The sequence below is a fragment of the Lagopus leucura genome, unplaced genomic scaffold (genome assembly GCF_019238085.1).
Source record: "Lagopus leucura isolate 7727_CA_CO unplaced genomic scaffold, USGS_WTPT01 Super-Scaffold_1, whole genome shotgun sequence".
Taxonomy (NCBI): domain Eukaryota; kingdom Metazoa; phylum Chordata; class Aves; order Galliformes; family Phasianidae; genus Lagopus; species Lagopus leucura.
This window is the reverse complement of record NW_024962250.1, coordinates 29,082,037-29,105,649: the sequence shown is the minus strand read 5'-3', so window position 1 is coordinate 29,105,649 and position 23,613 is coordinate 29,082,037. Positions and strand designations below refer to the sequence as shown.

Sequence of the window (23,613 nt, the reverse complement as noted above, 5' to 3'; positions counted from 1 at the left end):
TTCTTCCCCAAGCTATATATTTCCTGTAACTTAAATGGCTGATTTTTCTTCGTTTCCTTGCACAAGCACTGCTGTGGCCCTATGGGGATGCAATAGCTGTTATGTGAATGGCAGATGACAGTGTTTGACAAATACAGGTGATGTTCCATATTTAAGTCAGTAGAAACGCTCTATAGCCACAGTGGTGGAAATGAGCAATCTAGGCACATGCTCTTTGTAATGTACATATCTAATAATGATAGTTCAATAAGAGAAGAACTTTTGTTAATTTAGATCTCCAGATAGAGAAAGCACCCAAGGAAAAATTTCTCACTGCCTTGTCATTTAAGTCCATAGAAAAATCTTGGCTTTGTGGCAATGTTGCCATTGGCTTTGGCAGAGATTTGGATTTTCCCTTGTATTCTCAAATTATAGACCGATTCCTAAATTAGCTGTTTTGGCAGTGGGTGCATATTGGTGTGAGACCCAAATCCACAGAGAATACCTTCAACTTAACAGAAGGGAAAATAAGTTTGAGCCTTTCTGGTTCTTTTTTTTTCCTTACGTGTATAAGCTTAAAATTGTTGTCTTTACCTCTCTTCTCGTGTCCTTGGACCTTAGTTATTGCTTTATTCTTTTTAAGACACTTTTAGTATAGAAATAATTTTTTTACCCAGAATATCTGGCTTTTCAAATCTGATTCCAGGCATAACAGCTTCTCCTCTGACGGATTTCAGTGAGAAAATCCACTGGATCCAAACTCATGATAACTGCACTGCAGGTCCTTGTCAGACAAATGGTCCCGTGTTGGAGGTCCCCAGGATGATGTTTCACTGTCTGAGGAGAAGTTCATGTATTCGTGTAGAATCAGTAAATAAGTGGTAAGGGAGACGAAGAAGAAATAAAGAGAATAATGGAGATGTAGACTCTGTTAATGGTGATTGGACCTGAGGGAATGGCATGGAGCTGTGACAGCACAGAGTCAGGCTGGGTAATTAGGAAAAGGTTCTTCACCAGAGGGTGGTGGGCAAAGGAACAGGCTCCCCAGGGCAGTTGGTGCAGGTCTCAACTGCTGGAGTTCAAGGAGTGTTTGGACAACACTCTCAGAGGATTTGAATTTTGGGTAGTGCTGTATGGAGCCAGAAGTTGGACTTGGTGATTGTCCTGGTTTCCTTCTACTTTGGAATATTCTGTGCTGTTGTGATTCTGTGAAGTGACAAAGAGGAGTTATTTCTAGGGGGGCCGAGAGCAGGAGTATGTTGCAGGCAATGCCTGGCAAGCTGTAGTCACCTGCAAGATTTTGTAGTGCAACCACAGCTATGCCATCTCTGGCTGCCCTTGCGTGGTCAGCTTTTGCAACCTTTCTACCAGCGCAGACTTTGCTGCTCACATCCCCGTACTGCCTGCAGCACCAGGTACCAACTCCAATACCGAAGAAAAAAAGTAAAAACACCTGTCCTTTTGCAAAATACTTCTCCAAATATTCCCCCTACAGGCACCCCTGGTTGTGCTTGTAAGCCTCAACCATCCAGTGGCACTTAGCTAAGGCTGCCTGGGATGGGGTCTATCAGCAACCCCAAAGGTCTTGCTTTCATCAGTATTTTGTTTCTTGCCTCAGCTGCTTACCTGTCTACCTGTGGGGTGTAGTGAGAATGCTTAATTATGAAGGAGAGCTGTTTGTGTTTGTTTTTTTCCACAGCCAAGCAAAGTAGCCCTTGTTGCCTGATGAAAGAGCTGAAGGTGCTTTAAAAACATTCTTGTGAGTAATTACGTGGACACATTTAATCACTTAATCCCAATACTTTAGATGTCACAGATTTTTTATTTTTTTTTTTTTTAATTTAAGCCTTGCTAGTGTTGAAAATTTGTAGTTAGTCAGTACTTTGGAATTTACCCAAACGTTAATAACCTGCTTCAGTGCTCCACAGGTAATTATTTTTCGTAGTGGCCTTTTCCTATGTTGTCTGTCACCGTGGTATTTGTGAAGCTCTTGCAAGCTTCACCTTAGTTTGGGGATTTGTAAGATGATTTTTCAGTTAAGCAACTATACTAAAAGCTAATCCATGTCTCCCTCAAACCAGATTTAACATTTATCAGTGTTTGGATTTGTGTGGGTTTTTTTGTTTGTTTTCTGTTTGTTTGTTTGTTTTAATGCCAAGAAGTCAAAATACTTCTCAAGTGGGGCAGAGTATAATGACTGCCTGCCTTAGCCTCGTTTTACAGGTGCTCAGCTTGGAGTTGATATACCTAAATCATTAGGCTGTGCCTAATGATTCATTGTTTGCAGAGTGCAGCTGTACCAGAAAGACAAAAAGCCTGACACCTAGCTGTACCACTGCCAGTACACCCAGGCCCAGTACTTGGGACAACTTGAATATTTGGTGTAGGTGTTGGTTCCTGTGTTTGCAAAAGTGTTTACCTTGCATTGCTACCGACTGTCAGGGAATCTGAAGTCATCCAGCTGGTTTTCTTACAGAATCATTGAATCTGTTTTTTAACACAGGTCTGGCTAAAGAACATGCCATGGAAATGCTGTCTCCTAACACAAAAGAAACAGTAGAAGGTCTGAGGGGTGAGAAAAATACTTGAATTCCTTGACAAACTGTCAGTAGTATTCTTCATAGAGAAATAAGGAGATGGCAGGTTAGCTGTGGTAGGAACATCTGCCATGCTTTTCTGAAACTACAGTTTCCTTTCAAAATATGTTTTGCTTTGATCTAAATGACAGAAAGCTTTATGGGGAATGCTGCATTCCTGATTGCTAGATTAATTCTTTTCTGCCTTTGGGCTGTGGCTATTTGAAGTCACTGGGGTAGCTGCTGGGCTCCTTTGCTTTCATTGTTAGCCTGCCAGCTGATGTACTTTGCATCATTTTTGAGGATTATTCAGGTTAGCAAAAGCCTAACAATATAGTTGGAAAATAGATGGTTTATCAGTTCCCTCCCTGAAGTGCCCTGACACCATGACTAACTCCTTTTCTGCTTGTTGTCATTTTTCACCACTGGTGGTGCAAATTTCTGTGCTCAGTTGGCTCTGTTGGGGTCCCTGTCTCAAACAGGGTTTGCAGCTGATCTTGAACTGCTGGTCTTCAGTTAAACTAGAAACTCCACAGTGTTCGCCCAATATAGAGTTTCTATCCCATTGTTGATCTTCCATTTAGATCTTCCTTCCATCCCTTCTCCTCTCTTCATCTTTTCCCATGCTTGTTTGTGTGTACTGCTTGCTGAAATGTAAAGAGAGGACATTGTTTTCTCTCTGTTTAACTTCTAATTTGGAAGTGGAATCTGAACCAACTTTTTTCTTCCATATTTCCTTTTCCCTGTTTTCTCCACCTTTCTTCCTTACGTTCATTGTACTCTTATGGATGTTGCTCATGTAGCACAAATCTGATGCGCACCAACTGTAAAACTAGAAATGTTTGTTGTCCACTTGGACTCACTTGGGATGTACACTAGCTTGAGTGAGTGTGCAATATAGTTTGGCCCTGGAATATATTAACTGGATTTACACAGTTAGGATGGTTCCAATGGCAATGAATGGGTTGACCAAACCAGTGGATTTTAATTCATAGAATGTCTAACAGCAGGAGTACTCAAAGGAATTATCATTAACTGAGGGGAAAATGCTGCTTGATATTTTCCAGCAGTTTCAGGGAATCAGGAATAGAGTTAATCACGCTTTCCATCGTGGGAGATGGTTAATGGATGCAAAATGTATTCCAGTCAGCCAAACAGTGCCTACAGTCATATTGCCTGCAAATACCAGCTGACCTCCACTTTGCATGGCACAGCTTTAAGTGAGGGTAGACTCTAGATTAGTGTGTCAGCCTGCAAAGGGAATCTCCTGCTGAAGATCTGAAAATGAAAAAGGAGAAGATAAAGTGGGTAGAGAGGAAATTTATAATTATGGTAGCAGTTGAGCTGACAATTTTTAAAATTCTCATCTCTGACATGTATCTGTCTGCACTACTACTTCTCACTTGCTTTCTTGCTGAGTATTCTGGACTTGTTCCTGTTCAGCAAACATTTGTCAGGCGTGATAATTTCAAGCATTAATCCTTAGGAATTAACCTGCTTGTTAGTTGATGACCTGAACTCTTGGTAGTTTCTGGGGATTATTTCTATTTAAATCTTTCCTTTCAAACAGAGGCAGCACACTGATAGATTTCTTTGTTATTTTTATTTTTCTGGTCTCCCATATCTTTACACTTCTATCTCCCCACCTCCCTGCTACCATGCAGCAAGCAGCAGAGAGGAAATCCTGCACTGCGTTGGCACTGGTTAGGAGGAAGCCCTAGGTTTCTCTTCACACCGCATGCTGCTGATGCCAATCCCGCTGAGCTGCACTCTAGCACCCAGATCCCCATAGCCTTGTGGTGCTGCACACCCAAGGGGAACACCAGGCAGATCCCTGCAGGCTTTTAGCAGTCATTCTTCCAGAACTCCCAGGGTTTTGGTAAGGTTTCTGTGGGATTTACTCCTTTCATAAAGAAGTGAGATAGTCGAGACCATGCTGCCTGTGTTTTTCTTTCAGCTCCTGATAACTTCTTGAACTTTTTCCAATTTCCCATTTAAATTACTGGAGAGATAAAAACCTTGAGGACATTAAGTTCCTTGAAGTGTCATAAATTTGGATTACATTGGAAAGAAGACAGAAATAAGCACTCTGCTAGCGGAGCAGGCAGCCTATGTGTGTTATAAACAAGCAAGTGGGTGCTGCCTGTCTGTTTGCTTGCTTCTCTCTGGGGAAAGCCCATGCATCATCTGCTCATTAGAAGGGTAAGAGCAGAGGCCAAGGGCATTATGTGATGAAATAAGGACAGATAAACTGTTCTTTGAGCAGCAGAATGTATAAGGCCAGAATGGAGAACACCTTCATGTAAGATGGGAAAATGTAGTGAAGCTATCCTAGCCATAGTGCTCACCACAAGGCTGTGGCTGGAGATAAGGGGCAGCCAGTGAGGTTAACAGTGTCTGTTAGAGTTTGGAGGGCATATCAGCTTTCACAGCCTCCAGCCAAACTGGGACTACTGGAATTATTTTCCTGAAATTTCTCTAATAGTGTAGTTTTAACTTCCCATATACCACTGTTGAAACATAACTTGGGTATTTGCAATAAATTAAGACAAGATAAAAGAAATTCCATATTAGGTTTTAAGAGGGGAGCATAATTTGCATCTCACTTTGTCATGCATGATGTGCTCATTGTGGCTTCTGTGAAAACTGTCCAGCTGTTGGAGCTCGGTTGGGCTGCAGTGTAGCACACATCACACAAGGATGCTCTTTCCTTTGGAAAGGTGATAACCTGATTCCTTTGTTCTCTGAATCAGCCTTTAGTGAGATTTCCACTGAGCCCTAAACTATGAATTCAAAGGGGAAATACAGTAGGAGGATTCAACTGACATGAAATGCATTTAAAATATAACACCTGTAAAAGATGGCTGTGGAGATCACTGAGAAAAGATTATTTCTCTTAGACCAAAGTTAAGTTTGTGCCACGATGTATGCTACTCCTTGTAGAATAATTACATATTACTTGCATTATAAAAAATATGTACCTTTCTGCTTCTTCCTGATCTTAATGTCTGAAAACCACCAGAGCAATGACACGTCACTCAGGAAATGTTTGTCAAAGGCACCAGTGTATGCATGCAGATCCACTGCCGATGGTGATCGCTTGCCCTAGGCATGTATCTGCATTAGCCCTTTGGCAGCTGGTGGCCCTTGGGATGTGCTTTGTCATACTTTGGGTGGGATTTTTACAGTTGCTCTGAGTAAGTAGGCCCTATGTTCCCAATGGAACCTAAATAGAGCAGAGCTGCCGAATCTTTTCAGCAGTTCACGGGGGGGGAGGGGGGAAGAAAGAGCCTTGGTTTCTTACAATACTCATTTTTTAAAAAGGTGATTAAGATTGGATGATGCAAGAGTGAGAATGATAAGCATCAGCTTTTCTCTGGCTGCTTGGCAAGGTAATTACCTGCAATCACAGCCTTAAATAACTCTTAGGTCCCTCTTGCTAGATGTGGACTGCTGACAAACACAACTTGCAGCTGAGTGCTGTCACAGCTTTATGTTCAACTGTGTTTTTAATTAACCTCAGGAGGAGGAGGTTGAATTACACTTTAGCTTTATAAAGCATGAGGCTCCAGTCCACATTCAGGCTAAAGTGATGACTAAAAAGACAGTGCTGCTTCATCCACAAGACATGAGTCCTCCCTGTTGTGCAGTGCTGGGCTGTATGTGTTGCTGAGTTGTTGCTCTCACTGCAGAAGCAAGCTCCCGTGCTGCTGGGAGCAAACTCTGCAGCTGTAGACAGAGATGCATTCCTGGTCCTTAACCCACAGAGCCTGGCGAATGAGCGTAGGGGGGAGGGTGATGAAGATGTGGAAACTGCAAGAGTTCAGGCAAAAATGAGTCACAGGAAAACAGCCTCCTTTAGTCAGTTCCAGAAATGTTCTCAAACCACTCAAAATTAATTTAGAGCTGCAATTTTGCAGTGGTCTGCTTTGTTTCTGAGTTGAGATTTTTGGGGGATAAGGTTGCTGGCAGCTCCAAAAATGTATTGTTTAGGACATAAGAAGTCCTTGTTTGCTCCACAGCCTAGCTTTGTCTGAACACAAACCACTGCCTTTTTGCAGTATACAGCCTGGCATTATCAGCTTAGTACAAATGTTACTTTAAATTATGTCCAAATGCTGGCTGGCTGGATCTGACTTTGCTTACCCTGATGTATCCTTTTGACAGCATTTCAATGGTTTAGCTTTAGCAGTGATCAGTTTTCTCTTTCTTCATTTGAACAGCTCTTACTGTTTGGTACAGGTTCAGCAGATTTCTCCATTGTTATTGGTTTTGATCCTATGGAAATCACACATTTACTTTAATCAACAACTTCAATATTTAAAATTATGAACCTCCTAACTACTTAAGCTACTTTTTTGTTATAACTCCAATGAGTCTCACTTTTTCATAGAATCATAGAGAACAACCATGAGGTTGGAAAAGACTACTAAAATGATTTAGTCCAACCATCAATCCATCACTGCCATGCCCACTAATCACGTCCCTCTGTGCCACATTTCCACATTCCTTGAATTCCTTGAATTCCTGGGCAGCCTGTGCCAATGGCTTTCTCCTTCTGAGAATAATTTTTTTCTAATATCTAACTGGAACCTCCCTGGTGCAACTTGAGGCTATTCCCTCTCAACCTATTGCTCTTACCTGAGAGAAGAAGCCAACCCCCACCTCAGCACAGCCTCCTTTCAAGGAGTTGTAGAGAGTGATAAGATCTTCTCCAGGCTACACAGTTCCCTATTTTACATGTTTGTCTTCCAATAGCATTATCCTAATAAGAATGATTTGAAAGATAGATGTGAAAAATTTGGAGTTTTGCAGAGTTAGTCTGTTCTTCTGAAGGGAAAAAAAGGCATTGTATCCTTAGAATATATTTTAGTATTTACAAATGACTTTATAACAAATATTGCTGATAACCAACCTTGTACAGCAAGTATTTAGTTTAAAGGCTGTGTGCTTAGTGCTCCCAGGTTGGACACAGCTGGTCCTTCGGAGGTGAAGGTAGTTGACTGATGGTCAATTAAGATTTAAGACTGTTTTTTTTGTGAAGTGGGATGTGGGGTGGAATTGGAGTCATAAAACCCCTAGAAACAAATGTGGAGACAGTTATGTGCAAGAAGGAAAGATGCAGAAGAAAAAAAGAGACAGACTTGGAGAAAGGCTGACATCCCATTGCTCTGAGCACCCTCATCATGACTAAAGGCTTCATCAGGCCATGGGGGTTGCTGCAGAAGAAAGTTGTCCCACCACTGCCTGGATCCCTGCTTGGAGGTGCTCCTTTCTCACACTGGTTTTAAGTGTCCCACAGATGGGCTGAGACTTGGTGCAATGAGTCCTTTCTGCTGTGAGGCCACTGTCTGAGTCCTCTCACTAGTGCCTTCAGGGCCAGAAGGAGGATCTCTGAGTGCCTCTTGCTCTAAGGGGTGGGCTGAGGACATGAGCAGCACCACAGGAGCTTGCATGGAGGACGGGAAATGCAGTGGTAATCTCCAATTGTCCCTTTTTCTGTCCAATGCTCTGTGTCCCTAAGTAATTGCTGATGCTCTATTTTCACCGCTGAAACTTTTCTAACACACAGTCTGTAATCTCATGACAGGTGTTACCCTAAGGAGCACTTCTGGCTACTGCAGGGTGCTGTGGAAGAGCACAGTTTGTATGTGGCCACCATGCTGGGGTTGGTCACGATGATGAAAGCGGCCCTGCCCCTGAGAGTTACGATGTGGTAGACTGCGTGTAGAGAGATGGGCCATTGCTAGCCAGACAAGGAAGGCAGACAATGCCTTTATTGGGTACTGATGGGGAACCAGAAATGGGATATGAAGAATCTCCTGAAAGAGTTATTTGGTTATAGTTTATGTAACAACCTAATTTGCAGAATTTGTTTGGCAAATGGTAAAGAATAACTCTCCCTCTGAGGAAACTGTATTGTCAGTACACAATATATGAACAACAAAAGTGGAGCAGTTTATTAGTTATATTACTTGTTCTGAATTGTTCACTGATCTCCAGCCAAGATTCAGGTGGCACAGGAGTTTATTAGTCAATATATCAGTGGTGTGACTGGCACCCAGTGCTGTGGGATCATGCAGGCTGTAGAGAACGAGTGGGAAATAATTAAAAACATAAATTCCAGCCTTCAGAGATCGTGAGATTAATACTGTTGACTTGTAATGCTTTTTCCTTTGCTGACTGATGGTAAAACTCTTTGGGTGCTGAGCAAAGCTGAAACCAAGCCTATTCCAGCAGCTGGGGAGGAGTTCACCAAGTGGAGATTGCTGGTAGGCAGCAGGTTCCCTTGAGAGGAAATTTCAGAAGCAGACACCCTAGATATGAGAAATTTCTGCTGTGGTTTTAGAGCAGAGGTGCTTAACCTGTGATTTCCCAGACTAAAGAGTCTATGAAAAGTGACTAGGAAAGCAAGCCTGTTGTTAGTATCTTTGAAATCATCAGACAGATGTCTGCATGTTTATTGGGGAACTTCTGGGGTATGTATTATAAAAGGTTAAAATCACTCCCTGCAGTGTTTACACCACTGGCCTAACATCTAAAATACAAATTTAATTTGAACTTTTAGTTTTGATCTGCTTGTTTCTGACAGAGAGAACAACCCCAGAACCTGTCTCTGCCTTGCTTGCACATGATGATTCCATTCAGAAATTGAACTAGTTTAATATTTTCAATCTCTTTTAAAATCTTTTCCTTTTAGGAAGTGACTTACTAGACCTGGGAATTTTGTTATTTGCAGATGAATGATATAAAACAAAACAGTATCCCATTTGTGCTGCCTTTCAATAAAGTCTGAAATTAATCTTTAAAAAATCAGTTGAAAAAGTCAGGATTTTTAAGTTAGCCTGGCACAGAATATGGCTGATAAACAGTTTTTGTGGTGTTTTTGTATCAAATTGATAGAAAAGTATCTGGTGTGATCATGTGGTAACTGAATGTCTTGCATTAGCTGTAGGCTTCCACAGATTCTTTTGTAGGGGAAAGGAGGTGGTTATGGTGTGACTGCTGCAGTACTCATGATGTTAGCATTCCTCAATTGAAAGGGATGCTTGTAACTTGGTTATGGATGTGTTTATTTAAATAAATATAACAAAGAAACATCTTATTTACTCTCTAGCTCATTCATTAGGGCAAGCAATTACTAACTGTCATAAACAACAAATAACAGCAAATAACACAGGAAAAGGCCGTGTTGGAAGATGGGCAAGGTAATGGGACTAATGTTTTGAACCTCTAAACCATACTGGAAATAATTACATCTTAAATTTGCAACCTTAAGCTCTTCTGCACCTACTCTGCCAGTTTAATTCTGCTGTGCCTGGCTGAGGCTTTGCTGGAGGCTTTCAGTCCCGTGATGACAAAGCATCTGCTGCTGGAAATGCGGTTCTCATGGAGCTGACCATGAACAATTCCTTCCATGAGCGCTCCTCCTCTCCAGCCTGCAACATTTGGAGCTCCCAGCTCTGTGTCTTTGCTCGGCTTCTTTTACGGCATCCAGGGAAACTGAAGAGTTATTAAATTATTCCAGGAACCAAACAATTCCCAGAATCACAATTGCTTCTGAATTCATGCACTTGTATAAAACTTGGCATGCTCCAGTAGGGTTTTTGTGAATCTTTTTCATGTGCAATCCCAGAACCAAATGGAAAGGGTTAAAGTTTTAAGTATTTCAATAATTGAAAAATAGCCTCCCTCATTGTGAGTGATTTGAATTTCCTGCAGTATTTTTGTACTTTCCTTTTATTTTTGTAAGAACTTGGTTCTGGAAACTAGTCAAGTAGTACATGAATACAGGAAGCCAAAACATACTGAAACTATGTAAAAGCCTGTGTTTTATAGGTGTCAGTTTGAAAAGAGTGTTTAAAGTTGGAGTGATTGCAAGAAATGTCTTAAGAAGTTTAAGGAAAAAAAAAAAAAAAAGCTGCGTGACTTGGCAGAGAGGAAAAAAGTACATTAGGAAACATTGCAAAAATAATAGGATAATCCTACCAAAAAGACACCGCACTTGCAAAATAACTTTACAAGCTCCCAGTACTGTGTTACAAATATTACATTTCATGATACTCCAGTGAGAGCTATTGGATGCACTAGGGAGAATGCTGGAGTAGATACACTTAACTGGGAAGTGCTCAGAAATGCAGCCCCAGGAATGCTGGCTGAATTGCATGAGGGACTGAGCTGATCTGCATCATGCTGTTGCCTTGGGATCCCTGGGCTGAGCCATTGTGCCTTCTGCAGTGTGCTTGCAGAAGCATTTTGGGGCCAGCGGGGATGAATCAGAGTTAATGGAAAGCCCAGTACTGTGGGTGATGTTCAGCTCAGAAGTTCTGGAGCTGATCTGTGCCTTGTATTTTCCTGCGTGTGAAATGTAAGCATACTTTTTATAACATCTATGTATGCTGCAGGAGTTCTCCTGGGCCAGTTATGCTTAGCACCTTGAATTATGCTTCCTCCTTATCTGCACTAAGTGACTGCATTATTTCACTTAGAGAAATAACACTGGGTTATGCTGAGTGTCCCGTTATCTATGCCAGAATTTTTTATGGTTGGTTATTACCCTCATTTAGTAACATACGTATAGAGATGTTAAATGCCTCGTGCAGTATAAATAAGCCTTTCACAGCATGAACTAATACACCATTCAAGTGGCATTAAAATGAAATGTTGTTTCAAATACCTACATGCTATCTGAAAATGAGTGTGATAAAAATAATTTGGTACAAACTGCTCAGAGGATTGCACCTGTCTTGAAGGGGAAGCCTTCCCCTGGCATAGCAGGTCCTAGTGCCCATGCCCTGGGACAGGAGCACTGTGGTGCAGGTGGCCCCAGTGGCCTGCTCCTGTTGCAGGTTGGTCCATGAGTGCTGCTTCTGCACCACACAACAGCTCTGGGCTGCTTCAGGGGCTGTCATATCTGCTTTGTATTTTCAGTACTGATCAGAGCCCTGCATTTCATCTCCAGTACTGCTCAATCATTTAGTCCCAATGATGCAGCAGGAATTTGGTAAATACTCTTGATTCATAATGCTTACCCAGTCATCATTTATCCTAGCCTTAGGATTGCTTGCAAAAACAAACAAGCAAACAAACAAAAAACTGTATTACATCTACTGTCAAATTTCAAGTAGTTTTGACAGCTATTCTTCCCAAGCAGGCAGAAAGTCATAAAAACCCCAAACTGTGCCTTTAAGGCTTGTGAGGTCTTCCAAAATAGAAGACCTGAGGACTCTATTGCTAAGAGCTTTGCTGGGATCTGATTGCCTGGTGCTGGGAAAGAGGGAGGACAGCCCCACCAGGCAGAGCCAGCTGCCACCTATTGCAGCTTGCAGCCCAGGAACCTGCCTGGGGCTGGGTCAGAGTTCATGTTACATTTAATCATCTTTATGATGCTAGATTGCATTAATTACTTAATAAAAATCAGTAAATGTTGTTATGCGGGCAGTTGGAGTAACAAGGTGTTTCTTTTTCTTCTGGTAAGCTTTTCTGGCAAACTGGTGATCTTAACATTGGAATAATATTTTCATGCTTCCTGTTGGCTGCCTGCAGGGAATGCCTGTGTGTGGGATGGGGGACCCTGCCTCTAGTTTTAAGGCAGAAAATCCTCACTCTCAGAGGACAGCAGCATAAGTGGGATTTCTCTATGAAAGATGGCAGTAGGTTTTCCTGTGTTTCTTAGCCCTGTTTGATTGTCCTGTGCTTTCTATAAGAAGTGAGACTTAAATAACACAATGGTCTCTATGATCTAGTTCATAACTAGAGTTCTAAAGCCAATTTTAAATATGATATGGATGTTACCAGGAATAGAAACCTCTCCTAGGAAATGAATGTCACTCCTCATCTGAGTCTATCCAGCAAATGTACCGTGAGTTTTAATTTCACAAGAGCATAACTGGAATCGGCTTACACTCATGCTTTCAGATACCATTTGCCCAGAAATGTACATATGCAATGTGCAAGGAGTTAGGGGACAGACTGTATGGCTACCTGTAATGTTAATGTGAAATGGAGCCCATCAGTCAGCTGCAGAGCTGTGTGTTCTCTACGACTTAGATTATTATAGCCAGGAAATGGCAGTTCTGCACCAGTTACTGAAGGACACATTTACCTGAAAGTAACTTTACTCCTTGAACTGGCTTCATCCTCAGGATTCTTCTAATGCAAGTCATTTTAGCTTTAATGATATATCCTATTGTATGTCTGGTAGCCACTCCATACCACATCACCCTTACTAAATCCACTGTATTCTGTTCTATTCTTTAATTTCTTCAGGGTGAAGTCACTCTTCTTCAAAATTAACCTCTTGTTCTGACAGTTGGAGCTTTGAGTTTTACCTCGTCTGCCATCTCCCACTCCCCTCCGTGCAAACGCAGCTCCCTGTGCCTGCACAATGAGGGTGGACCTATCCTTGGGGGCAGGATAACTGCTGATCTGTAGATGCAGTTTTCTCTCTGGAATGGGGCTGTTGAGCATCAAGCCTGCTGAAGCCTGAGGAGCAACAACTTAGACTGTTTTTATTGCAAGTATTGCGTACACAAATGTGGTGTTCCTCCTGAGCTGACATGGAACAAAATGCACCAGGAGTAGAGGGAGGAACATCCTATATGGCATGAATCCTTGTGCATCACTGACAAGAGCACTGTCAGGATGGCGAGAAGCTTTCTGCCGCTGGGCAGGCACAGGATGGCTGTTCCTTGTATAAAGATGAAGTTGCTGACAGTTAAAATGGTTACAAAACCCCCTTAGTCCAGCTTCACTAATAGCCATGTTCTGCCTTGTGCACTGAGCAGCTTCACACATGTGCATTTTCCCATGGAAATGGAGGGTTCTGCTACAGCATGGAATTCTGTGCAACAAACTCAGGCTCAATAATTAGTCGTCACGCTTTGTTTTGAGAAAATATTTCCATTATGAATAACAAAGAGTAAGAATATTTGAATTTACAGGGAACATTAACTGCTTGGCTGCCAGTAGCTGTAGGATGTGATCCAAAACCATTTAATGTTGGTGGCTTTCTGTTCACTTCAGTAGAGCTGATGTTCAGGGGCTTCACTATGATTAACCCTGATTAGTCAAGTTCAGCCTGTTGGCTGACAGAGGATGCCTCTCCCCTATTGCAGGGTCACTGTTACCATCTGGGCAGCAGAGGGTCTGCAGCCTGACTAGAGAAGGCACAAGAACATACTAACAGAGCAAACAGCCGTCACATTCACTCACTATGTGGGAAAGAGAATGAGAGGGAGGGAAAAATAAAAAGCTCGGTGTAGCACACAAGAGCCTGGCATGAAATAAAAGAAATATCAAAAGAAGAAATGTAGAAGTGCTGATATTCCTATGTGATATCTTCTAGTGCTTTGTCTGGGCAGCTGCTGGCCAGTTCTCACTGCATCAGTTTCTCCCAGATTCACTGCACGTGCCTTCAGACCTCTCCATGGTCTCAGCAGAACAAGTTAACTGAGGGCCTAAGCAATCTGATGCTGATCTCACCAGCTTTAAAGGGCTTATAGAACTCTAAGTTAAGCATATGCCAATTGTTGTGCAAGTCTGGTGTCACGTTCTGTACATGAGTTTGGAAGGGCACAAGGAGTGTTTTGTCCTGACTAGACTTTGGGCAGAGACAGAATATGTTTGTGATTTATGTAGCCAATCTGGAATACACAGCAGACTCCAAATTAATCTCATCTGGAAACTGAATTAAATCTGTTTATCGTGCTGAAGCCTCCCACTGCTCCCTACCTTCTTTTTGTTTCCTTGTAGATTTTCATTTGGGAAAGCTGCAGTGCAGGCGTCTTCTCTGTGCTCTGCTAAATGCTATATGGGTGAAGCTTTTTGGAAAGCTGCAACATCGTTATCCCCCTGTGCATACTCCTTTAGCTTTCCTCGAATGCATTCCTATTTAAGTTTTAACCTAAAAGCTTACTTTTCTTCTTATCCTTTCAGTTTCTTTGAATGCAATGACTCAGCAGCTACAGGATGAATTTGACAGCAGCGTGGAGAATGCAGAAGCTTGGATGAAGGCCATCCAAGAGAGACTGAGCATCAATGACAACACCAAGGGACCACGATCTGCCCTAGAAGCCAGGCTGAGAGAGACAGAGGTAAGGGAAGAATGATGTGGTGGTTCAAAAGTGGCTGTCACTGCCAACAGTTGCACTTATTGCTGTGAGCTCTGGAGTTTTCTGTTAAGAAGCTACCAACTACACATGGTTGCTGGAATATTGGTCCTGTGTGGATGGGATTGCCTCATTCTTATTTCTAAGTTTTCTGTCTGCAAAATTGTGCAGCAGAAAAAGAGGAGAAAAATTTGACTACTGGCTTCCAAGATATTCTCATTGATTTGGAAGATGAGCAGCAGGTTTGGCAGGTTAAAGTGTTTTCATGCTCCTATGAGCATGCTCAAACCTGAAAGAGACTGAGTTGCAATTTGTAATTACCAGATACTGATTTGCCAAAGTCCAGTATATTACATGAGAGAGTTGGACTTCAGTGTTCTGTCCCTTTGAGGGCTGGCACTGAGAGAGAAAGATTTCAAGTGTCCTAGTAATGGTTGGTCTAGAGTAATCCACTTGTCCTTTTTCATAAGACGTGATAAGAAGATTTACAGCTCCCCTTTCTAATCCATCTAATTAAAAGGTGAATATTTTCATTTTTTGTTGTTCTGACTTAATCTCTTGCATAACTCTCTCGCAGAGATCCCATTGCAGATCATGCTGCTGTCTTACTGTGATGTTGCATTTATTAACTTCAGTTTCATTAGATGTTATCTTGCTCTTATTATCTCAGAAAATGATACGCTTCGTTTTCTCCAACCTATACCATTCGTGATTACAGGGAGTGGTTATGTTTCTGTGATGAACACTGAAACTATTTTTTATACTTGTATTACCATCAATTCTAACTAATCTGTTCTTTAAATCAATCAAATGTATATTTTCTGTTGTAATTTACCCAGTAAATTTACAGTATGTAGTTTTGTGTCTACTGAAGTTTGGCCTGCTTCTTCTGAAAAAGTTTAACAGTTCTGAGAAAAAATTGCAGGTTTACATGGAAAGCAAGGTGCTTTACATAATGGTGCAGCAATGTCTTTTTTTCTTCCCTAGCTGCGACTGGCTTCTGGCCTAATATAAAGTCTGTTCATGGAGTGGCTTGAACCTAAAGTATTTCCTCATGGACTATGGATTTATGTCTGTCCTTAACTAATTTTCATCTTTTCTTTTTGTCTGGGGAACTGATATATGCAGTTTCCAAAGACAGTCAGAAAGTCCAGGAACTTGAATAAGGAGAGTGGTTGTTTGGCAAAGGGAGCGCAGAGGTACAAGTTTTAGAGATCTGTGGTGATTTCATATAGCTGAACTGAAGTATGTTGAATTTTGTGGGCTTTGGAAGATATCTGTAACACACCATAAATCATGATAGAGAGATCTTCATTTTAGACTTTAGAAATTCATGATTCTGAAGAGAAACAAGTGTGTGTTTTCTCTGTTTTACCTTACCCACCTCCTGTTCCCTTGTCCTGCCTTCTTTGTCAGACTTCTTCTCCTCCCCTCATGGTGTGCTCACCACCTTATCTATTGGCTGTTTTTAAACCCAGTCATAATTTTCAGTTTCTTTTTTCTGCGTCTGGCTTGCAGGTTGCTTTTTTTTTGTTTTGTTTTGTTTTTTCATGCTTCCTTCCTGTGGTTTATTTTCTGTTAATTTATTGATGAAAATGTCCACCAGTGATAGCAATCATTTAAGCAGGTCTGAAGAAGTAGAGTGCCTGTACAACCACTTGACTTTTTCAGTTTTATTTTATTTTCTTGACACATACCCTGTGGGCCTGATATTTCTGTAAGTAGCTGCTAGTTTTAAACGTCTCCATGTTTTCATCATAGAAGACTTTTCTTGCAACTGGAGCAGCAAGCCAGGAATTTGTGGAAGAACAGCAAGAAAAACCAATCTTATTAGATCAGAAGTTTGCATAAAGTGATGCTGAAAGCTACACCCAAATCTGGACATAGTTATTCTGTAATATTTTACAGAAATTGTACTAATTTTCTGTCTTTGGCTAAAGAAAGAAAGTTTGCTTCAGATAACATAGCTTAACTGAGGTTCTTGGCTTTCTGATTAGTTCAAGATACATGTTTTCTCTAATTCATAATTTAGCAATTTAGGGTCAGAGTAAAATGTGTTAGCAGACAAAATTCCACTAATTAGTTTTTCTTGGCTTGTTTTCTGTGGCAACTTTTATTTGCAATAGGAGATCTTTAAATATGTTTCATGACTTTGAAATGGAGATGTGGAGATGGCTTTTTTTTTTTTTAGCTAAGAAAATGTTTTTCAACTGCTATATGGTTTTCAGTTCAATTCAACACTGTAGGATGGTTAAAAATAAAGTTTAATGGTTAAAATGTTTAATGATAAAGAACAAAGTCTAGATGGTTAAGGGAAAGTTCTTATTTTCCACTCAGGTGAAGCTTTGCAGCAGGGGCTTAAGAATTCCTGGAAAAAAACTAAGATAAAATTTCATCAGTTATGCTTGCTTCTTTTTCAAGTTTTCATTCTCATTTAATCTTTTTTCACAGAAAATACGTGATCTGGAACCAGAAGGCACGTTGAAAATGGACTTAATTCTCGCAAAGGCAGATGCTGCCCTTCACTGTATCAGTGAGGATAAGAAACACGAAGTACTGTCTAAGCTGAGACACATTAAAGCCTTGTGGGAAGAGACAGCCATTTACATTACTCACTGTCACAGGTAAGACAAGCACAACACTGCTCTTTGAAGTATTTGTCTCTTTAGTGATTTCATGAAGTGTTTTCTGCCTGGCAGTATGGGCGATCTTAGGGAAATGGAGTAGAACTGGGAAAGATGGTGGGACCTCATCTCACTCCCCCTTCATAGCCAGCCCGTCTATATAATGGTAGAGTCATTAAGGCTGGAAAAGACCACTGAGATCATCTAGTCCAACCAAGTCCATCTCATGGGCTTGAATGATGAGTTTTGCTAGGCAAAAATACCTTTTACAGAATATTTCCTCCTCAGAGCAGGCAGGACCTGAGATGTGAAATGTGACTTTCTATAATCAGTGCAACTTTAAAATGCTGAACTTTGTCCTTTTCCTTGAAAGCCTTTTGAGCTTGTCAATCTGCACCGATCCCATCATGATTTCACCTAATTCATCTCTCTTGCTCTCCCTCACAGCCGTATTGAGTGGGTCTGGCTGCACTGGAGTGAGTACCTGAAAGCTCAAGATGAGTTTTACATATGGATTCACAACATGAGGGTGACCTTGGAGCCTGACATTGAGTTGCAGCTTGGCTTAAAGGAGAAGCAGTGGCAGCTGAGCCATGCTAAGGTTCTGTTGAATGATGTCTTAAATCAGTCGGTCCTTCTGGAAACACTGCTAGAGGAGGCTTCTTCCTTGTTCAACAGGATAGGTGACCCCAGCGTTGATGAGGAGGCTCAGAAGAAAATGAAGGCAGAATATGAAAGCATCAGGGAAGAAGCCCAGGTAATAATGGGAGGTGTTTAGATTTCATTAAAACACAGTATTGTTTACTCTCCGTGTTTCTTGAGTGATGGGGGTTCCCTGGTAGGACTGCAAAAAGAAACAGAGCCAAGAACCTCTGTTCTTTCAGCCAGCAGACTGTTTGCAAGTCTTTGTGTCTCAAGCTGTTAATTGGGATGCTCTCATACTGTACTTTATAGTATGTTGTAAAGTGACTGCAAGCTACTTGATATGATCTAGTGTGAATCATTTGTCATCTTTTGGTGCATCAGTGATCTTTGTGTAGTCAGGTGCAAAGTATCTATTCACATGGCCAAGCTTGCACAGTAGTTGGAGGATGTCACATTAGTTCAGATCCAGAGCTACAGAACTGGGAAACACTGAGATAAGTCAGGTGCAGCCCAACACTGAAGTCAGCTGGCTGGTTCCAGAATCTGAGGGATTGCCACTGGACACAGATACTAACTCATGCTTGCTGCTAATCTTCCAGTCTAGCCAGCTGTTAGATAGGCTCATGTAAGACATTCTAGTTTATCTTTCAGTGCCCGTGATTTCCTTTGAGCCTCCCTGCTCCCAGGTAAAGAAACTCAGGTAAAAATAAGATTGAACTCTGTGGCATGGCTAAAGGGCAGAGATTCGTGTATTGGGAGAAGAATTCAGTTTCTTAGTAGCCCGTATCAGTAGAAATGCACAAAGTACTCAAGAAGAGTACTCAAATATTCAAGATATATGTCGATACACACAGCATATAGAGGTTCTTAAGATCTAATATGTGTCTCGTAGTGACTTCCAAGAATTGTGTATGCTGGAATTACCTAATACAAATACAAACAATTTTCATTACACCGGCTCTGCTCTCTATCTCTCTATTAATATTGCCTTACATTTGTTCCCATGTTACATCTTAGCCCAGAGCTGAAACAACATGTGCTATCCCTCCCTGAGCACTGTTGTAATAGCTAACTTCAGGTCACACTGAGAGAGCAACTTTGGGATACTCGTGTCACTGCTATGCTTGCTCTGCCAATACTTTTTCTATTCAAAGAATTTGAAGCAAAACAAACTCCACAAAACAACAACAAAAAGCAGCTATCAGCTTTTGTGAACATGGCATTCAGATATTTTTTAGTAAAAAGAAAGTTAAAACTACTAATGATAAGTATCTTCAAAAAACAGAGAAATTCAGAAACAGAAGTGCTGCAGAAATTGCAGAATTGTAGCAGATAGGCAGTAGAGCCACCAACAGACCAGCAACTCAACGTTGATTTTTTTTATTCTTAAAGGTTTTCTTCACGATTAAGCAACTGGTTTTATAAATAATAATAGTCCTTGGAATTTAAGTGTTCTGTATCTAGATTGCAATTTCAAATTTTCATTCAGTCCCTTCTAACCAATGTTTATTTTTGGTTTTGAAGCAGGAGACAGTCATTAGACATTTTAATAAGGCAGTCCTTTCAAACAAGTAATTTAAATAGTTGGGGTCTGAATGTGACCTCTCTGAGACTGGTTTTATGCGGTGTGATTTCTCTGGCTGAGTTGGATATGTGCTGGTGTAAATGAGATCAGGAAGTGTCTCATAGTACTTAGGTAAAATATGTCTTTATATCTCCAGCCAACTGAGGTGCCAGGAAATCTTTCCTTTGGCACGGGCTACAAATACCACATTTCACAGAAAGATGAGGTGAGAGAATCCAGTTTAGAAATCTCTTTCAGGAGGTATGGAATAAAGAAGGGGGATTGAGAAGCCTTGGCTTTTGCAGCTGAAGTAAATGTGAAACTCATTAGGTAATGCAAAGGCTACAGGCACCACAGGACTCATATTGGAAGGCACAGTAGTAGTTAAAAAAAAAAATCCCTTCCACCTCTTCCAATGGCAGAGAGGAATGAATGAAAGAGACGAAGGAGTTGCAGGAGGTTTGCTTTGGCCCCATGAGTGATAGGAGGCTAGACGAAATCTGAATTGCAGATGCCAGCTGAATGCCTGAGCTGCCTGCTGGGGTGGGTTCCTGGTGTTTGTAGATTACACTTGTGTTGAAGAGCATTTTTAGAGACTGTGCAGTTGTCCATCTCTGTCAGAAGGGCAAACTTTTGGATGCAGATTCTGAAATGTTTTTGGTTGTTTGTTTGGTTTTTTTTTTTTGACATTGCTTCTGTGGTATGAACAAACTTTTTTTCCTTCCTTGTAGTATTCACATGTGCCCTTATTATTTCCAAGTTTTAAAGAAGTGTCAATTTCTGTTAATTACATCAGCAGGGGTATTTTTATATGTGGTGGTATTTCACAAACACTTTCCCTCATCTGATAGCAAAGAGCAGAGGCAAAATAGCAATATGCAGATGTAGATGGTTGTGTGTTAAAGCGTAAATTATGACTGGTGATGGTAAGAAAAGTTACGGTATATTGTATGTCGATAGTTAATCAAATTTATCAAATATGCCTGAGCACATTTATTTTAATCCGAGTTGTCTCTGTTAATTCAAGCCTAGATATTCATAAAGCCAAGCCTCTTGTGCCAGGTCTGAAAGCACTAGGAGAGGCTATGGGAGCTTTCTGCACTCTGTCTGAGATGCCACAGAAGGATTTAAAGCAGGAACTTCCTTGATGTGCTTTAAATTGCCTTCCAGATGAGGCTGGTTTGCCTCTGCTGACTCTAAGTGAGCTTTGAGAGTGTTTGCTATGCCTCCGTCTACCTCTGTGACTACCTAGGGCTGGGCAGATCCTGCCCAGACACATTACTTCCTCTGCAGCCCATACTGAACCAATTCTTCTTTTAGGGCCACAACCTTGCTGAATCTCCTCACATTAACCCAGTGCACGTGGAGATGGAGTTTAACAATGTTCTGTTCCCCAAACAGCTATCCTAGTAGAAGCAACCGATACCGTTTTTCCCAACATTAAGAAAATTTTGCTGCCTAACCTCTTGGTGGGGGCACTCAGGTTCTTGCTGGCCTTATGCTTTACAGCTATTGCAGTCTGTCTATTTACATCTAATCTCTCCCCTGACATAATGGATCAGGCAGGACTATTCAAGCTGCATGATGCTTTGTTTTGACTCAATAGACTATGCAAGGGTAGGTCATTTCTACTTCCTTTTTAATGCTCTATATATTATCATAAAACCTTTGTGTTTAATAATAACTCTGTTTTGTTATTCTTGTTTGCTACCTTTGGAGCTTCTATAAGTGCAATAAATTAGCCTAATTTCTGGAATCAAATAAACTTGGACTGATTGTTTCAGTTCAGTGCTTGGACTGTTTACACCACTATAAAGGTTGCATTCCCCAAATACCTAACTTGAGGTCAAAGTGCAAATTATTTTTAACCTTTGCAGATTTGAGAATCAAGGCAAGGGGGCATAGCAGATGAGTTAAGTGGTTTTTGTTGGATAAATCTTGGTTGGCCACAGAGAGCTCCAATCATACCTCTACTTTTGGTTTGCACAACTGAGCAGAGATAAGAATGTCAATGTGGAAAAAGGCTGGCATGGTGCCACTGGAGGATGGTGGGTTTGTTTTGCACCACAGGGACAACCTGTCCCAAGGTGAAGGGCTGCAGCACAAGGGAGATCCTAGGCTCACTCACACAGAACAAACTCAATCTGTCTTAGTTACAGCACAGCCTTTCAAGGGTGCTGCATGCACTAAGAGCATTCCACAAGGGGCAGGCTTTTTTCCTAAGGTAACCATAGTGTAACTCAATTGCTTTCCACGCCAACTGGTGAAGGGCAAGAAAAAATCAGCCTGATTTGTAGGAAATAGCATTTGGTTGGGTATTATATTAATGAAACAACAGAACAGAATTCCTTGTGATTCACATCCTTCAGCAAGGACTGAACTTCAGGTGACAAATAAGGGTAGACTGAGCAGAATGATTTCATCTCGAGTGGTTCCAGACTGGATCTGCAGGGAGCAATTCACCAAGTGCAGGCCCACATAAGTACAGGGATTATTGTTTTCTGGATGCACAGAGAAAATCAAGCATGCATCACGTAGATTTAAATTTGCTCCCAAGCTCTGAACTAGCACCAGAGCCTGCTTTGTGATCTGCAAATTGAAAAACTTTTCAGTTACATTATGAAGATGACAGTTATTTTCTTTACCAGCTGTTTAAATAATAACCATGGAAACAATATGTGCCTGTGGCACAGTTTCTCCTTTTTTCATTGTTATATCTATGTAAAGTAAATCTGTGGTGTGCTCATCTTTATTTTTAACCCTCACGAGGATCATTTCTGATCTGTTTATCCTGTGAAGTCCAAACCAGAAATGGACTTCTGTCTCTTATCCTTTTCTAATGAGAGATTGAGAAATTTTGGAGAGGAGAGGCTAGAAATTTGCCTGATAGGACCCTGAAGTTTGTCCCTCTGGGAACTAAACTACCCACTGAGACCCTGCAGCACAACAGGCACAAGTGCTTATGCAATCTTTTGTGCTGCTTCTTGTGTAAGCAAAGAGCTGTTAGGGCTCAAGGAAAGGGATTCCTGTTTGTACATTCTGGGTTATGGTATAAAGGAGAAAGAGCCAGATAAGCACAGTCCTCATTGCTTCTGATCTCTTCTGTTACAGAGCAGAGTGAAATTGCTTGAAAAGATAACTGAAGAGCACAAGAAATACAGCACTAACATCAACCAGTTTCAATCGTGGCTGAATGGTGTGACGGAAAGATTAAACTGCTGCATTGGAGAAACAACCAAGTCTTCAGTGGAGGACAGACTAAAGGCACTGAAGGTCCTTAATTGATACAATTTTGGCAAAGAAGCAGGATTATGTGTTTTCCATGCCTGTATGCGTTTCTCAAACCACACAAGGGTGTGCTTGAGAAAAGAATTATTACAAACAAAGTAAGGTGATGGTTGTTGTAACATGGGTTATGGATAAAGAGTACATCACAGGTCTGAAAATCAGTAGCATACAAAGCTCTCTCAGTTTTACTGGGGGTTGCAGGATAGCCTACTTTGAGTTTTGGTTTTGATGGATTTTTTTGTACTTTTTTCCCTTCTTAAAGCTTGATCATGATTCTTTAAGCATCTTGCCCTTTTAAACTTTCTAAAGGAATGACATTTGGTAAATATAATCCAAATAGAGCCTGCAGGCTCACAAACATTGAGCACTTAGAATGAGTGATCAAAATATCAGTTTTAAATCACAGAATCATAGAATCACAAAGGTTGGAAAAGATCTCTAAGATCATCCAGTCCAACTGCCCACCTATCACCAATATTTCCCTCTAAACCATGTCTTTCAGTAACAATATCTAAACACCTGAACTGTTTTTGAACAGTTTATAATATTGTGGTACCATGCCTTAAGCTGTTCAGCTTTAAATCTCATAGATCTGTTTATTGATACTTTTCACTGCCTGAAGCTCCTCTTTTCTTCACCAGGGACCTCAGGTGATAACCATTTCTGAGCCAATATTTTCAAAATCATAACAGTATTAATACAGATGGCTGTCAAATGACTCTGGCTTCTGGTCATTTGAAAAAAAGCATATCAAACTTCAAAAAGTGAAAAAGAATATACGTACAACTAGGAGAGGTGGTCATCTTTTCTGTCTGCTTTCACCTTTT

At 41.0% G+C, this 23,613-nt stretch overlaps 1 protein-coding gene across 6 annotated transcripts in view; it reads left to right on the top strand.

The window, feature by feature from the left end:
* Positions 1-23,613, top strand: part of SYNE3 (spectrin repeat containing nuclear envelope family member 3) — a 60,533-nt gene that overhangs the window by 4,561 nt on the left and 32,359 nt on the right. For all 6 annotated transcript variants that reach the window (XM_042873670.1, XM_042871314.1, XM_042874425.1 and 3 more), the window contains exons 2-5: positions 14,493-14,650; positions 17,117-17,289; positions 17,737-18,046; positions 22,610-22,771. In XM_042873670.1, the coding sequence (XP_042729604.1) occupies positions 14,507-14,650; positions 17,117-17,289; positions 17,737-18,046; positions 22,610-22,771 (789 nt within the window). In that variant the 5' untranslated portion in view covers positions 14,493-14,506. The remainder of the gene's footprint in view (positions 1-14,492; positions 14,651-17,116; positions 17,290-17,736; positions 18,047-22,609; positions 22,772-23,613) is intronic.